Source organism: Malus domestica, chromosome 08 (genome assembly GCF_042453785.1).
Source record: "Malus domestica chromosome 08, GDT2T_hap1".
Taxonomy (NCBI): Eukaryota; Viridiplantae; Streptophyta; class Magnoliopsida; order Rosales; family Rosaceae; genus Malus; species Malus domestica.
The window spans coordinates 9713143-9730865 of record NC_091668.1 but is presented as its reverse complement, the minus strand read 5'-3'; the positions used below and the strand labels follow the sequence as shown (position 1 = coordinate 9730865).

The 17723-nt window shown below is 35.7% G+C and overlaps 1 protein-coding gene across 1 annotated transcript; it reads left to right on the top strand.

Annotated features, from left to right (window-relative positions):
- The first annotated feature begins 13267 nt into the window (after positions 1-13267).
- On the top strand, positions 13268-14065 carry LOC139198017 (probable transcription factor GLK1). Its single transcript, XM_070826249.1, has 2 exons — positions 13268-13846; positions 13937-14065. Exons 1-2 carry the CDS (start codon positions 13268-13270, stop codon positions 14063-14065), a joined length of 708 nt encoding a protein of 235 aa, XP_070682350.1.
- The last annotated feature ends 3658 nt before the right edge of the window (positions 14066-17723 follow it).

Genomic DNA, 17723 nt, shown 5'->3' with positions numbered 1-17723 from the left:
CCCATGCTTGTAGCTGTTGGATCAAAATCCAACGCCCCATTTGCTTTGCTCAAGAGGCTTAGCTTCCTAAGCTCAGGAGATGATCCAAATATATATATATATAAGAATCCTTTAATAACAGGGATCTCCATTTTTCTAAAGAAATGACGACACCCTCTTGACCGTTGGATTTGACTTTAATGAAATTGTGTGGTTGAGATTGTGTGACATGTGATTAAATCTCAACCATGCAATTTCATTAAAGCCAATTCAACGGTCAAGATGGTATCTCCATTTTTTAAGAAAAATAAGAATCCCTCTTGTTAAGGGCATGATATATATATATATGCTTCTAAATGTGATCGAAGACCAGTGCATAGCTGCAGCAGCATGGTCATACAATACATATTTTCTGTAAATTAAAATCAACACAAAGACAGATTAGTATGCTGAGCCGCACGTGAATTAAACATGAAACTACGTACATATATTCTTGGGTGAACTGTCAATCTAGTTCCTAAATTATCACTTTAGTAAAAATTATATTCCTAAATTATTTTTTTCAGAAAAATTCAATCATTCAATTATAAAAATTTGCCAATTACATCACTAATATATTATATTCAAAACTATTATATTCAATTTTCCATCAATTTAAGTCACGTTACTTATATGTGATACACATTTTCATAAAAAAATAGTGTATGGAGTTAACTTTAGAGGGTAAATTGGTAGTTTTTCATAAGAAATAGTGTAAATTAACTTTGGAGGGTAAAATCGACGTTAAATTTGTAACCTATATGAAATGTTAAAGGTTTATAAATGAGAAAATGACGGTATTACACTAGGCCTGGCAAACGGGTCGTGTCAGTCGTGTTCGTGTCGTTTTCGTGTAACACCTGTTATCTTAACGGGTCGTGTCGTGTCACACCCGTTATCTTAACAGGTCCTTAACAGGTCGTGTCACTTTACCCAACGGGTAAAGTGACCCGACCCGTTATGACCCGTTATGACCCGTTAAGAAAAATATATTTTTTTTCTTAAATTTGCGCATACCACACATTGCCACATAAATATTACTTCAAAACATTAAAACACATTTGTCGTTTAAGTACTACATCTACACTTGAAAATAAGAGCCTAATAAAAAAATAATACATACACTACTAATCTATTACAAATTTTAAATGTGCAAGGATATGCAAAATGAAACAGTTTTTGTTTTCAAGGTTGTGAAATCTTTCTCAAAAGTTTAAACCTCAATTTACAAAATCCTCGATTTACATCAATCATCATGAAATTGCATTGGAACTTTGGCTTGATCTATTGCCTTCAAGAGTTATGTTGATGATGTTTTCAGTAAGGTTTTCCACGTCATAACAATCTTCTGCATAAACTAAGCATAGAAAAACCAAACATTAAAAATCATTCAAATTATGAGAAGTTTACCAAAATAATTATGAAAAAAAATAAAACAATAGTACTATACCATACTTTTATTAAGTATAAACATAAGATTATGTGGTATCCACTAGTGTAAATATTTTAAATTGAAGATCGAATTCAATCATTGTATTCATATAAGGTCAAGGAGTATAGTTGTAAAAAATCATCAAAATCGGAGTTAAATTAACCGTTAAATCGTGATTTTTCGTTTATAACCGTCGAAAATTTTTGTCCCGTTACGTGCTCTCTGAATGTTTGTTTTTTGCAATTTTTGGCGTATGCGATCTTGAAATATATACGAACATGTTTGACGGTTGGATCATTGAAACTAGTTTCGTAGAATGAGTATCCCATCAAAACAATAGATTCACTAATACTTAAGAGTTTATTCATACTTTTATTAAGTATAACATAAGATTTTGTGGTTTCCACTAGTGTAAATATTTTAAATTGAAGATCGAATTCAATCATTGTATTCATATAGGGTCAAGGAGTATAGTTGTAAAAAATCATCAAAATCGGAGTTAAAATGACCGTTAAATCGTGATTTTTCGTTTATAACCGTCGAAAAGTTTTGTCCCGTTACTTGATCTCTGAATGTTTGTTTTTTGCAATTTTTGGCGTATGCAATCTCGAAGTATATATAAACATGTTTGACGGTTGGATCATTGAAACTAGTTTCGTAGAATGAGTATCCCATCAAAACAATAGATTCACTAATACTTAATAGTTTATTCATACTTTTATTAAGTATAGTATAAGATTTTGTGGTATCCACTAATGTAAATATTTTAAATTGAAGATCGAATTCAATCATTGTATTCATATAGGGTCAAGGAGTGTGGTTGTAAAAAAACATCAAAATCGGAGTTAAAATGACCGTTAAATCGTGATGTTTCGTTTATAACCGTCGAAAAGTTTTGTCCCGTTACTTGATCTCTGAATGTTTGTTTTTTGTAATTTTTGACGTATGCGATCTTGAAGTATATACAAACATGTTTGACGGTTGGATCTTTGAAACTTGTTTCGTAGAATGAGTATCCCATCAAAACAATAGATTCACTAATACGTAATAGTTTATTCATACTTTTATTAAGTATAATATAAGATTTTGTGGTGTTCCACTAGTGTAAATATTTTAAATTGAAGATCAAATTCAATCATTGTATTCATATAAGGTTAAGGAGTGTAGCTGCAAAAAATCATCAAAATTAGAGTTAAAATGACCGTTAAATCGTGATTTTTCTTTTTATAACCGTCGAAAAGTTTTGTCCCGTTAATTGATCTCTGAATGTTTGTTTTTTGTAATTTTTTACGTATGCGATCTCAAAGTATATACAAACATGTTTGACGGTTGGATCTTTGAAACTAGTTTCGTATAATGAGTATCCCATCAAAACAATAGATTCACTAATACTTAATAGTTTATTCATACTTTTATTAAGTATAACATAAGATTTTGTGGTATCCACTAGTGTAAATATTTTAAATTGAAGATCGCATTCAATCATTGTATTCATATAAGGTCAAGGAGTGTAGTTGTAAAAAATCATCAAAATCGGAGTTAAATTAACCGTTAAATCGTGATTTTTCGTTTATAACCGTCGAAAAGTGTTGTCCCGTTACTTGCTCTCTGAATGTTTGTTTTTTGCAATTTTTGACGTATGCGATCTCGAAATATATACAAAAATGTTTGACGGTTAGATCATTGAAACTAGTTTCGTAGAATGAGTATCCCATTAAAACAATAGAATCACTAATACTTAAGAGTTTATTCATACTTTTATTAAGTATAACATAAGATTTTGTGGTATCCACTAGTGTAAATATTTTAAATTGAAGATCGAATTCAATCATTGTATTCATATAAGGTCAAGGAGTGTAGTTGTAAAAAATCATCAAAATCGGAGTTAAATTAACCGTTAAATCATGATTTTTCGTTTATAACCGTCGAAACGTTTTGTCCCGTTACGTGCTCTCTGAATGTTTGTTTTTTGCAATTTTTGGCGTATGCGATCTCGAAATATATACAAACATGTTTGACGGTTGGATCATTGAAACTAGTTTCGTAGAATGAGTATCCCATCAAAACAATAGATTCACTAATACTTAAGAGTTTATTCATACTTTTATTAAGTATAACATAAGATTTTGTGGTATCCACTAGTGTAAATATTTTAAATTGAAGATCGAATTCAATCATTGTATTCATATAGGGTCAAGGAGTGTAGTTGTAAAAAATCATCAAAATCGGAGTTAAAATGACCGTTAAATCGTGATTTTTCGTCTATAACCGTCGAAATGTTTCGTGCCGTTACTTGATCTCTGAATGTTTGTTTTTTGCAATTTTTGGCGTATGCGATCTCGAAGTATATATAAACATGTTTGACGGTTGGATCATTGAAACTAGTTTCGTAGAATGAGTATCCCATCAAAACAATAGATTCACTAATACTTAATAGTTTATTCATACTTTTATTAAGTATAATATAAGATTTTGTGGTATCCACTAGTGTAAATATTTTAAATTGAAGATCGAATTCAATCATTGTATTTATATAAGGTCAAGGAGTGTAGCTGCAAAAAATCATCAAAATCAGAGTTAAAATGACCGTTAAATCGTGATTTTTCTTTTTATAACCGTCGAAAAGTTTTGTCCCGTTACTTGCTCTCTGAATGTTTGTTTTTTGCAATTTTTGGCGTATGCGATCTCGAAGTATATACAAACATGTTTGACGGCTGGATCGTTGAAATTAGTTTCGTATAATTCGTATCCCATGAAGTTCAATGGTGTGTGTGTGTATATATATATTTATTTATTAAGTAAATTTAAATCTATTTATTTTGTATGTATAATTATTATAGTTTTTAGGGGTATAAAATTTAATATATATATATATATATAATATTATAGTTAATATTTTGGGTATAATTATTATAGTATATATAATATTATAATTATTATAGTTAATTTAATATATATACATATATATATATAATTATTATAGTTTTTAGGGGTATAAAATTGTTAAATTAATATATATATAATTATGATAATATTTTTTTAGGGTTATAAATTATTAAATTAATATTCTGCTTATCGTGTATCGTGTTACCCACGTGTATACCCGAACAAACCCGTTATCTTAACAGGTGCTTATCGGGTTACCCGATAACGACCCGTTTCGTTATCGTGTCGACCCGAACACCTGTTAATTTCGTGTCGTGTCGTGTCGGGTTATCGGGTCGTGTCAGGAATTGCCAGGCCTATATTACACTCTAAAGTGTTTCAAGTGACTTAAGTTGACAAAAAATTGGATTAAATAGCTTTGAATATAATAGTAGGGATGAAATTAATAATTTTTAATGAATTTAGAGACTTATTTTACAGAAAAAATAATTCAGAGACCTAATTTTCACTGAGGTGTTAATTCAGGGACTAAATCGACACTTCACCGTATATTCTTTATTATCTAAAATAATAAATATGATCAACCAATTATTTTTTTTTATCAACCAATTGGAAATCTGTATATATAGATAATAACTATGATCAGCCAATTGGAAATCTTTATATATATATGTGTGTGTATATATATATCATCAGGCCCTGTTTATAAAAGGACAAAAAGAAAACTAGTGAAAAATATTTGAAAATTTTGAATTTTAACAATAAAGACAAAATAAAGAGTAAAGTGAATAGTACTAAAATTAATTTTTTAATGTAAAAATGTGACTTTTTCATTAAAATGAATAGAACCGAAAGCTTCTTGTTAAAGTTTGTAAAAATAAAATATCATAAGGCCCCACACACAATGTTTGAGATTAATTTTTTGTCTGATGTGTGTAGATTCATGATCACGCTTTCACATCAATTTGCATGTGAATAGAGCGTGAAAGTACCAGATTATTTAGTGTAGAGATTGATAATGATGATGATGATTAATAATAATAATAATAATAATAGTAATAATAATTTAATATTGGAGAATACAATCCTAGTCGGAAACTTGACAAAACAAAGTAATAATACTTTATATTTGATGGTTTTTCTCGTAATTAGACTACAGATTTTTTGTGGTAAACCTTAAGAGCACGTTTGTTACACCTCCTTAGGAGGGATTGGCTTGGACCAAGGAAGAAAATATCGGTAATATCGGAAATATCGGTAGTCCGAAAACACGGAAATATCGATGGAAATATCGGGATAATATCGATATCGATAAAAATTACATGGAAACCACGGAAATTGTAAGAAAAACTTGGAAATTTTTATTGAAACTTTGCAGGATGTTTATTTAGTCAATTATCTATTAGTTTATCACAAAAAATTAGAATGAAATGCATTGCATGATGGATTTAACTGATTTAAGTTGATTATATAGCGAGCTGTCAAATATTGTGAGTGTAGAAAATATGTAGTAATTAATGAAAGAAGTTTAAACACACCATAATCATTTATATATAATGAATTAGTACAATATTTTACACTTTATACATTGCATGGTAAGATACATGAGTGACTAAGTACCACATAGAGTTCCTATGAGGTTCAAAATTTTCACTATCTTCATCATCTCTATGTGTAGAGTAAGTGTATTGTGAAGAGTAGTCAGCAACCATGACAATGACTTTCAAGAACCGAAACCCAAAAGTCAATAGGAAACCGAATACTTCGGTATTTTTCGGGATTTCGGGATTACCAAACAAATGGGATTTGGAAACCAATCCCATATCGAAAATTTCGGTATTTTTCGGGATGGTTTTGGTTTGGGACTTTTTCGGTTTGGTTTGGGATTTTTGAGAATTTTTTCCAACCATATAAAACCACATGTCATTGACTAAGTAATTAATTGACACAATTTAAAATATAATACCACAAAAAATTTGGAATATGTGCAAATTTGTTTCTTGCAAAAAGAATTCAAAACAAAACCATATATATAAATAGTTTAGCATGTTTTCACAAAAACGTAAGTGGTATAGTGGTCAAGGCGCTGAAGGAGTTAGATGGGAGGAGTTTGAATCCCTTTATGTGCATGTTTGAGACTTTTCAGAAATTTTCAAATATTTTTAGGTTCATCTCGCGATATTATCTATAATATCGCGATACTATCGATATTTTCGCGATATTATCGCGATATTATAGCGATAATTAAAGAAATACTCGCGAAATATCATTATATGAAAAAAACGATAATATCGGCGATATTTCGCCGATATTATCGATATTTTCATCTATGGCTTGGACTACCTTAAGTAGGACTATAATCCTACGTTTGGTAGGTTGTGGGACTAAAATAAATGGGACTCGCCTCGACTACGAGTCCCTGTGAGGCGTGCTAGCCGGTCTTCACGAGTCCCCCCAAAAACCACGGGATTAGCTAGGAACTTCGCTTCGTTATGCTTGATTCACCTCATCGACCTCGATTTCGACGGCATCTCTCTTCGTCCTGCTTGATTCACCTCCCTGCGAGCCCTTCTGTGAGTTCTGGGCTTCTTCCTCCTCCATGCGAGGGTTCTTCCACCACCAACATCAACCACAAAAAATCCCCCATCTCAAATTTCCCACCACCAACCATCACCCACAAAAAATCCTCAAGTCGTTGAATTCTCTGCCAGCAGCAGGTGGAGTCGCTGGTGCAGGGCAAGGCAGATTTGGAGTCCGAGGAAGATTTGGGTGGACAAAAAAAAAAAGAGAGGAAGATGAAATGGTAGAGAAAGAGGAGAGGGGAGGGATGCAATGGGCGGAAAAAAAAAAGAGAGAGGAAGATGTTCTAGAAAGGAGATGAAATGGCAGAGAAAAGGAGAGGGGAGAGCTGGCGGACAAAACAATAAGAGAAGATAAAAGGAAAATGATAATTTAATAATAAAATATTAGTATATATAGATTAAATTAATGATAAAATATTGTAAATATAAATTTAATAATAAAATATATTAGTCCTGCTTTTTAATCCGACACTGCACCAAACGCTTCACTAAATCAGTCCAGCTTAGTCTAGTCTAAGCCAGTCCAGCTTAGTCCTTGAAGCTAGTCCAGTCCGAGATAGTCCGGTGCAACAAACGCACCCTAATAGTTTTGTAAATGGTTAAGTTATAATAATATCTATATAATTAATTGTGGGTCACTGATCCTATTCTATAATTTTGGCAAATAATAATTCTCAATAATAATAATAATAATAAACATAATAGTAAGAAATTAAAAAAACATGAAGTAATTAATGAATAATGTATAGAAATGAATTGAACCAAGTTATAATATGCCATCCAAGTTATGGGAGGTTTGTGAAGGAATCGTATAACAGATGAAAATTAAAGCCACATGATTTCAAAGATGCAGAAAACCCCCATTTCCCACTTCAGTCCCATCCCATGTCCACATTTAAATCCAACAGATCATACAGGTCAGTGGAATGAGAGTTGGCCATAACAGATGTAAAATTGCAATCATTAGCTAGCTAGAATTTTTTGCACAAACAAATAAAAAAGCTAGGGTTTTTTTTTTCTTGTTCTTTGAAAAAATTATGAGCTAAAAAGTCCCCAACAGCAGAGAACGCGGATACAGTGTTGGGATTTTTGTTCATACTAATATGTGTTTCGATACCAAAAGAATTAAAGACACATTAACTTCTTACCTGCATGTAGAAACTGGTCAATTCTTTGCCAAGATACATTAGTCCTTTTGAGAGTACCTGACAGTTTTGTTTTGATGATATGAAGTTCTACTAGTAAACATTAATTTGATTTGATTTCTCACAAGGGTTTATTATTGTTTGTGCCTGAAATATGAATCCGTTATTCTCTCATCATTCATCATCGTCAAGTCGGCTGTGGACTTTCCCAGATTCTAATTAAATTCCCCACATAGAATTATGTGTTTAAACAGTAAAATTGTACGTTATTTTCTTACTGAACAATCAATGACAGTGCTGCATATAATATATATACAACCTCATAGCAGTTAAGCCAAGTACAACCGCTCAATGTTGTGAGAATGTAAGGTAAAATAGTCCTACATTGATGAAAATAGAAACTTTGCAAGGATTTATAAAAAGTTGGGTTGCTTCTTATATTACTAATTAGTTTTATAATGAAATCTTAACTTCTTTATAATATCAGAGCAAGTTATCTCATATGTGAAGCAGTTACACGTGCTCCACCTCATAAGAGGAAGCTCGAGGGTTGCGGGTGTGAGTGAGGCTAGCCGCTGGGTGAGATTGAGTAGACTCTGAATGTGAGACAACGCGGGGATAAAAATACGAAGAAGGAAGGGAATGAATGGAAAGGCTTCCTTATTAGGAAAATTAACGAAAAGTCCAAAAAAACTTCTCTTTTAATGAAAAACCATTTTTAAAGGTATAGTTAATAGTACCAGGGAAATGTATAAGTATGGTTTTTCATTAAAAATGAACAGTATCAGAAGTATTTTGTTAAAACTCCCTTCCTTATTAGGGTTACAGGGGTAAAATGACATCGCTCAACCCTTGGGGTAAAAACGATATTTTATATACTTTTAGTTTGATTCGGTTTTCTAATTTTAGTTCAGTTTTTTCTTTCGGTTCGGTTTTTTTAGTTTTGGTTTGGCCTTCAGTTCTTTTGTTTTTTTTTTTTTTTTTTGACTTTAAGTTTTTCGAACCCACCTTATGCTAAAAGATTGTTTTACCATGTAAGAAATGAACTCCACACCTACTGATAACTCTAGTATGCTAATATATATATATATATATTTTTTTTTTCTGAACAAAACTAAAAGATTGTTTGAAAGCCATACAATGCCATTTAGAACTAGCTAATTAAAGAATGAGCACGGTAATCAAGGTCACTCACTTCCGTGAAGAATGAATTGATCTTGATAGCTTATGCATGTAAGGTTCACAAAATACCATCAGTAATACGCATGGGTAACTATGTATTTTTCTATAAGATTACGAAATGAAATGAGAACCTACTCCTAATGCTAGCATGGGAGGATCTACTAAGCAACCTGGATGGTCTTGGCATCATCTGGAAGCCTGAATAAGTGGCAATAAGGACTTCCGATGATCACTCAAGTCTGGTCATGTGTTAAAAGGAAGAACGGGGACGACTGCACTACAGATTCTATAGAAGGAGAAGAAGATTATTTTTTTAATGACTTGACCAAAATAAACGTTGTTTTGAGTGAGCCATTTAAAAAAAAAAAAACATAAAACCCAGCTTCTTATTAAGCCAAGTGGGAGCCTCATCATTTTTAATCTCTACCCCAGACCTCCAGACTTCACTTCAGCCAATCCAATTTCATTCACTTTCCCAATTCCAATTTGCTAATTGGCTACTTGGCTATCCCCACCCGAGAGATTTTTCAGTGTGACCGTCACACGAGGTGGTACACCACGTGTCTCTATATAAATGATGGGTTATGTATGTTAAAAGGTTAATAACTTAAAAATTAAAATTTTCCACCACTTGCATAAAAACACGTGGTGTAACGTCCGTATTCCCGTCACAACTAAAATTTTTTCATCCCCACCCAACTGATCACCAGGCCAGCACCCGTCTTCTCTCCACAACTACCACCTGGTTCACTTCTCTCCACCTTAATCCCCTAATTTCTAAATTTAAGTAAGTTTTCTATTTTAGTATAAATTAATCATAGAGGATGTTAAATTAATAATAGATTTTAGTTGTAATTTATTTGTTATGATTTTTTTATACTGTTGGGATCATGTGTTCATTAGTTCAATGTATTTTTTTAGCTTCATCAGTTGATATTGTTTTGTGTTCTGATCAACTTGATATTTATTTTCATTTTATGCGTTCAAGCAGTGATTTTTCTCAATTGCGAAGGATTTGTGATCTTGCTAAAAATGATGGAAAAAGGGTTGCATCTGGTGTTTCAATATGTGTATTTACTTATTGAATTTGCTTTGGTTATACCAGTTGCAAGTGTTTCAATAGGGAGAGAGCATTTTTTGCCATGAATATTATTAAGTATCCACTCCACAACAAAATGAGGGATAACTTAGTTGTTTACATTAATAAATATGATTTTCATGTATTGGCAATGAATCACTACATGTTTCAAAGTATGTAAGCCCATTATGGAAAAATTGAGTATTTGTAACTTGTAACTTGTTTATACAAAGAAGATCATAAATAAAAAGTTGGTAGTTTATTGTTTAATTTTTTAATGTTATTTTCATCTAGTTTTTTTAGAACTTTTATATTAGAATCACTCATTGTTAAACTTCTGGATTCGTTACTGATTAATAGTATGCTAAGATATACCATGGGGTGAAAGTGACCCCAACGTGACAACCATCATCTAATCAATCATCTAAACAACTTTTTATAGAGTCTATTCCTCTAAATCCATTACTTTTCGTATGCGCATACACTCAAAAGTCCAGCCCTTGAAATGGCATGCTATGCAAAATATAGAAACAAATCAACATCTTGATTCTGCAACTTTTAAATTCACACGAGACTTGATACGACTGATCAACCGCTAAGTAAAGCCACAAGGACCTCCCAACCCCACCAATATAAATTGCTTGCACGGTAGTTGGGTCGAATCAAGTTTCCTCAACCAAGAGCTTAAATCTTCAGAGAAAATAACAATAATGTAAATTTTACATTTGCGTTCTCTTATTAGACTTGTATATGTCGCAATGTAAGAAATTAACATTTAAATAAAAAAATTAACAAACTTGAATATGTCGCAATGTAAGAAATAAAAATTTAAATAAAAAAATTATCAGACTTATATATGTGGCAATGTAAGAAATAAACATTCAAATAAAAAAAAAGAATCAACATGATTGGTGGTTCAAATTTACAATCTCTTATCAGACTTGTGCTCCTACCAAATTGTTATTTTATCAATATTGGAGATCATCAATTGGAAATCACAGACCAAGTCAATTCTTATGGGAATATGTAATCCCCATAGTTTTGCTTAAACATTTTTGGTACATAATTCTGTTATTGTATTATTCGGTCAGACTATCAATTCATGCATGTAATTGCTGATCAAGTCGACCCTTATATGTAACAGTCTGTTCCTAAAAATGATGATTTTATAATTTTTGTTTGTACATATTTAGGGCCTCCGTATTTAGATCTCGTATAAATACTTGGGGGACTTAAATGTAATTATGTAATAAAGGAATGGGCAAATATGTAATAAGTTAGTCTATAAAAGGACCCCTCACTCTCTTCATTAAGGGAGGCCAATTCTTAGGCCTTAAGCCTCCTCACATCCTCTGAGCTCTAAGCTCTCTCAAAGCTCTCATTCTCATATTCAGAGCCCTTTCTCCTTCACAATACTCTCAGAGAAATACAATAATCAGTGTGGATGTAGCCTAAACATTGGGATGAACCACGATACATCTTGTGATATTTACTTTCTTGTAGATTCACGGTCGGATTTACGTTGTTCCAAGACCCCTCCGGTTTTGTACATCAACATTTGGCGCCGTCTGTGGGAAACGACACAAAAAACTATGTCGGTTCTCTCTCAATTTTTCATCTCACCACCGTGAAAACTTCACAACCCCCACAGTGAATCTGCAGAAACCCAAGAACCAAACACCTACATAGTCACCGCAAAACCCATGCCTTCCGCTCCAGCTCCCTGTCACAGCAACAGCTACAAACAAGCTTCACAATTCTCAGATATATCTCTCTCTCTTTCTCTCTGTAGAAAGCTCTCATTTTTCTCTCTCTACATTTCTGAAAACACAAAGACTATATAGTCTACAGAGAGAGAGTTATGGAGAAATCTAAGCTTAAGTGAGTGAGAGAGGGAGAGCCACGAAATAAACAAAAGTATTGTTTGGAGAGAGGGAAAGTGACAGATATATTTTCTAAATAAAAAAAAATGACGATTGGAAGAATGGTGCAAGAACAGAACCTGGAGAAGCACATAAAGAAACAGATGAGGTTCACGGCTGACTTCCTCTAGATCTTCGATCGCCGCTTGCTTCTCAACGCCAAACGCCTCCCTTCCTCGGCGACGGTGGTGTCGTTGCCAAGTCGGAGTCGGCCACATCGCCGGAGATATCCAAAGAATTGGAAAAACAACTGCAGAACAAGACGGCACTGTCTCCAGACCGATCGAAGCAATCTCCATCTCTGATGACGGATCTCCGACCTCCGTCACTGAAAACTCGCACCCCTTCGTCGCCGGAACCTTATCCGAAATCTCCTATTCTGCTTCTAGTTTTCGAGTTCAAAGAAGGCACGAGGTCGTCATGGAAGTTTTCCAGAGAAGCCCCGAGGCTCTTACTCGATAGCAGAGCCGCCGTCGATGCCAAATGAAGCCTATACCCGAGGGAGATCCGGACAAACGCCACCATACTAACTACGAGTCGAAGCTCCAACATCGACGGAGGAAGCGATATAGATAAGCAACATTGATCGTCTAGTGTTATTGCGAGGCTAATGAGACTTGAACCAATACAACAATCAAATCTTGAACCGATTAAGCTCCGGAGATCCGCGTCCGAGTCCAGAGTGAACCGAGATCTGAACCAGTACCGGTTCGTCGATGGAAATAATTTCCAACAGAAGCAACCGTCGTAACAGAATGTACAAAGCCATAATTTTTCCGGCAATGCAGGCAAAGACGACCGGAACTCCAATCGGGGCACCAGTTCGAGGCGATATTTGTTTGTGAGGCAGTGGCAGCTAGCTAGGGGTGGATAAGGCAGTCCCTTCTAGGATTCTAGAGCTTATGGGAATAGATTGTCTCACTTGCCACAATATTGCTAGCCACCTTAAAAAATATCGGTCGCACAGGAAACATTTGCTAGCCTGTGAGATAGAGGCAGCTAGCTAGACCCAGAGACGGCAAATGTATGGGGCAACAGCTGCTGCCAGAAAAGAAGCAAGAGCCAAGAGTAGAAGGGACATCATGATGATAAATAACCCTAATTGGCTTAATGCACCTACCATGGGTTTCCATTCGATAACTAGTACTACACCTCCTCCCATGCATTACGCTCAGCACTACCATCGGTTGATCAGACCCTTACATGTGTGGGGTCACCCTACCATGGACCAATCCATGATGCACATGTGGCCGCCAAAGCATCATCTTCCCCACCATTTTCCATCTCCAGTACTACCACCTCATCCACCAGTTCATGCACATGCATGGCCTCCTAGTCCGCCACCTCCTTCAGACGTTTCGTACTGGCACCACTCTCTCTCTCACCACCAGCGTGCTCCGGACGCACCAACTCCAGGAGCACCATGTTTTCCAAGGCAGCTGTTGGCTGCTCCGACGCAGAGATTTTCCACCCCATCTGTCCCAAGCTTTCTACCACATGCCATGTACAAAGTTGAACCTGCAGGCATTGCTGCCCCCACTCCACCACAATCTGGTCCTCACCTTCTTCTCGATTTTCATCTGGAATCACGCGAGGGAAAGGTTTCTAGGGTGGAATGAAAAGACACGGTTTTAGTGGTATGCCAGCATCCCATGGAGCATCTCTGTCTCATCGAAGTATTGGTTCTACAGGTCAGAGGGATGATGCTGAAAAAGGCCTCTGTATTCACTCCACCTGAGAAAGTAAAAACCATCTGCAATATGAAGTCTCCACTGCTTTTGTCGGCAAAAGCAGAAAGGGAAAAGAGACACTCCACATGATTTCCTTGTCTATCATCTGCAAAAGGGAAAAGAGAAAGTAAAAGCAAAAAGCAAAAGAAGATAAAAAGAAGCAGACATAATTGTGGTGGTAATGGCATGCAGAAAAGAGAATTATGGGCGTGACCTATTGAGCAGAGGGTTGGATTTATTTTTTAATGATGTAATTTATTTTTCTTATCTTTCTGAGACATCTATATAAAACCCCATCAGAGGGTAATAAAAAAAAACCATCAAGCCCAAAATAATGGGCTGGAATGTTATGTGGAAGGCAAAGGCCCATATGCCCAAAAGAGCCAGACCCTCTATTATCACCAACCAGGTGATCAAAAGTACGTCCAGTACTACAAAAATTATTCGGCGGTCTGCTGCTATTATCACCCACCAGGTGATCAAAAGTACGTCCAGTACTCTAAAATTATTCGGCAACTTGCCGCTATTATCACCCACCAGGTGATCAAAAGTACGCCCAGTACTCCAAAATTATACATGAGCATCACTCATGTCATTCATACATAAACATTCATGAACATCACTCATGTCAATCATACATAAGCATTCATGACCTTCATTCATGTCAACATTCATAAGCATCACTCATGTCAACATTCATGAGCATCACTCATGCCAACATCCATGAGCATCACTCATGTCAATTAACATAAACATTTATGAGCATCACTCATGTCAATCAGCTTCAAAAGCTTTATTTACATAGCTCTAGCTTCAAAAGCTTCATTTACAAAAGCTCTAGCTTCAAAAGCTTCATTTACAGAGCTCCAGCTTTAAAAGCTTCATTTACAAAAGCTCCAGCTGCAAAGCTTCACTTGCAAAGCTTCACCTACAAAGATTCAGTGCAGGGTATACAAATACCGCCTCCGAACAACCGCCACTTCGGCCCATACATGAATTCAATTTGAAGTCTCCAGCCAACAGACTCTATTGACCGAAGACTTGGGGGACTACACTATACACTATATATTGGGCCTCAACTAGGTCTCATGAAAAATACTTGGGGGACATAGCCCATTATTTATGTATTGAGGAGCGAGCCCTTATTCTATAAAAGGGACTCCCTCACTTTCATTAGAGAGCACTCATGAAAAATACTTGGGGGACTTAGCCCGTTATTTATGTACTGAGAAGTGAGCCCTTATTCTATAAAAAAGACTCCCTCACCATCATCAGAGAGCATCGTCGCCTACTGAGCAACCGCATCACCGAGAGCATCACTTTTAACCCATCACTTATGTATTGAGGAGCGGGCCCTTATTCTATAAAAGGGACTCCCTCACCATCATTAGAGAGCATCGCCGCCTACTGAGCAAACCGCCTCGCCACGAGCATCAGCTTTAGCCCATCATTCATATATTGAGGAGTGATCCCTTATTCTATAAAAGGGACTCCCTCACCTCCAACGCCACAAGCTGAGCCAACTAAGGCAACATAAGCCACAAGAAGAGCAGCCTCGCAACATGTGCTACTTCTGGTTGAGCATTATTTCGGATTGGGCACCGCCTCATATCGAATATCAGTTTTAGACGACATCTAGTTACTTCGGCCCATACATAGACTGAATTTCAAGTCTCCAGCCAAAAGACTATCTTGACTGAAGACTTGGGGGACTACTGTTTGTACCATACTTAGGGCCTCTGTATTTAGATCTCGTATAAATACTCGGGGGACTTAAATGTAATTATGTAATAAAGAAAGGAGAAAATATGTAATAAGTGATGAGCCCTTATTCTATAAAAGGACCCCTCACTCTCCTCATTAAGGGAGGCCAATTCTTAGGCCTTAAGCCTCATCACATCCTCTGAGCTCTAGGCTCTCTCAAAGCTCTCACTCTCATATTCAGAGCTCTCTCCTTCACAATACTCTCAAAGAAATACAATAATCAGTGTGGATGTAGCCCAAACATTGGGGTGAACCACGATACATCTTGTGTTATTTACTTTCTTGTAGATTTACAGTCGGATTTACGTTGTTCCAAGACCCCTCTGGTTTTGTGCATCAACAATTTTAATACGTGAGTTATGAAGATGCCCTTCGAGGCAAAGTGTTGACTTGTGTTGACTACCGCATCGTGTCATGTGAGACTCATTTTCTTGGCGTATTCTCATGTTACACGTCGTTACGGATGTGTGGGCGCAAACGGGACGTGATTTGGAGCTATAACAAAAGAGTTATTAATATTTAAAGTTAAGGATATTTTAGTAAATTAATTAATTTCATATTTTGTTGAGGGGAAAATCTGGAGTGCCATGTGGGTGGCCTAGATTAAAGGAAATGAGGAATGGATGGTAGAGATGTAAAGGAAAGAAGATAAAAAAAAAAAAAGAGGAAGTGTGTGACTAATAGGGAGAGGAGAGAGTTAGGATGGCCCAATCAAAAACAAAGGAAAGGAGGAAAAATGAGAGAAGAGGGGAGCGGGGGATCCGTCTACCCAGTCATTTTCATCTTCTCCGGTGGTTTTTCGTCGATTTTTCCGGCGAACCACGTTACCTAACCCCCTGGAAAATGTTCCAAGACCTTCTCTCTACCCATTACAACCCAAAATTGTAGAAATTTAGCCATGAAGGTATGAAAACCGCACTGGTGGGTGCGGGAAACCTTTACCGTCGATTCTCCTATTATTGAAACGATTTTCACCAATTACCACCACCTATAACATCCTCATGAGGTCTGGAATAAAGCCCATACAAGTTTTGGGGCCTCGGAGTTCGTTCGAGGTCGAATGGAGCACACCCAAATTCAAGGGTTTCGTACGGTTCATGGTGTTTCTCGGCCCAATTGGCCTTAGTAGTAGTTTCCGGCAACCTCCTCCATTTTCGGGGTGTTTTCCGGCTAAATGACGACGAGTTAGCCATCATGTAAGGTTGCCCAGAAATTCCAGCTAGTTACCAGTTTTCCCATTGGACAGTCGTCTTTCAGACTATTTTCCGACCACCTCCGGCCACCATTTGGACTCCAAGCTGGCGCCAATTGTTCGGGACTCCTCGATGAACGTGCTAGTGAATCATAGCGTGGGCTCCAGGTGAGTGGATCTTTTCCCCTTATCATATGTATATAATTGATAGTTCCATAAGCGTTTCTAAAGTGATTTATGTACGTACCTACAAATAATTATAGTGAACTACGAATGACTTGATCCCTGTTTAGGGTACGTAGGTAATCTAACTTGACGTTAGATGCAGCCATACAATAAATGCAACTAAATAATTGAGACAACAGCCTTATTTAGGTAATTGAACAATGTGAAGAAGGTTGGTGGAAAAAGAAAGGTTTAACCTTATGAATTTGATGGTTAAATGTTGGTCATGAATCAATACGTAAGAAATTTAGTGATTGAAGTAAAGAATCGTAAGTAGTGATAATTAATTTAGACTAGTGTTTTATTGGGCTTGTCACTGATAATTATTTCCGAAAATAAATAGTTTGGAAATGGGACGTTACAGATCATGCATTTCACGCCATGTTATATATATATATACTTTGAAAATACTATGTTATAGTTGAGTTTTAGATTGCATCATGACATATTCATATGTGTATTACCTGAACCTAATTATTGTGAATGTTCATCGGCATCAGGGCATAGTCATTCACGTAATGTTCATCTCCCGCACCATACGCTCACCTTAAATTCAAGGTAGGTGCA

What these genes read in the sequence shown, in the direction of transcription:
- LOC139198017 (XM_070826249.1), top strand. Translation starts at nt 13,268, where the DNA reads ATGTATGGGGCAACAGCTGCTGCCAGAAAAGAAGCAAGAGCCAAGAGT. An exon ending in TGGAATCACGCGAGGGAAAG is followed by an intron (nt 13,847 to 13,936) that starts GTTTCTAGGGTG and finishes TTGGTTCTACAG; the next exon opens with GTCAGAGGGATGATGCTGAA.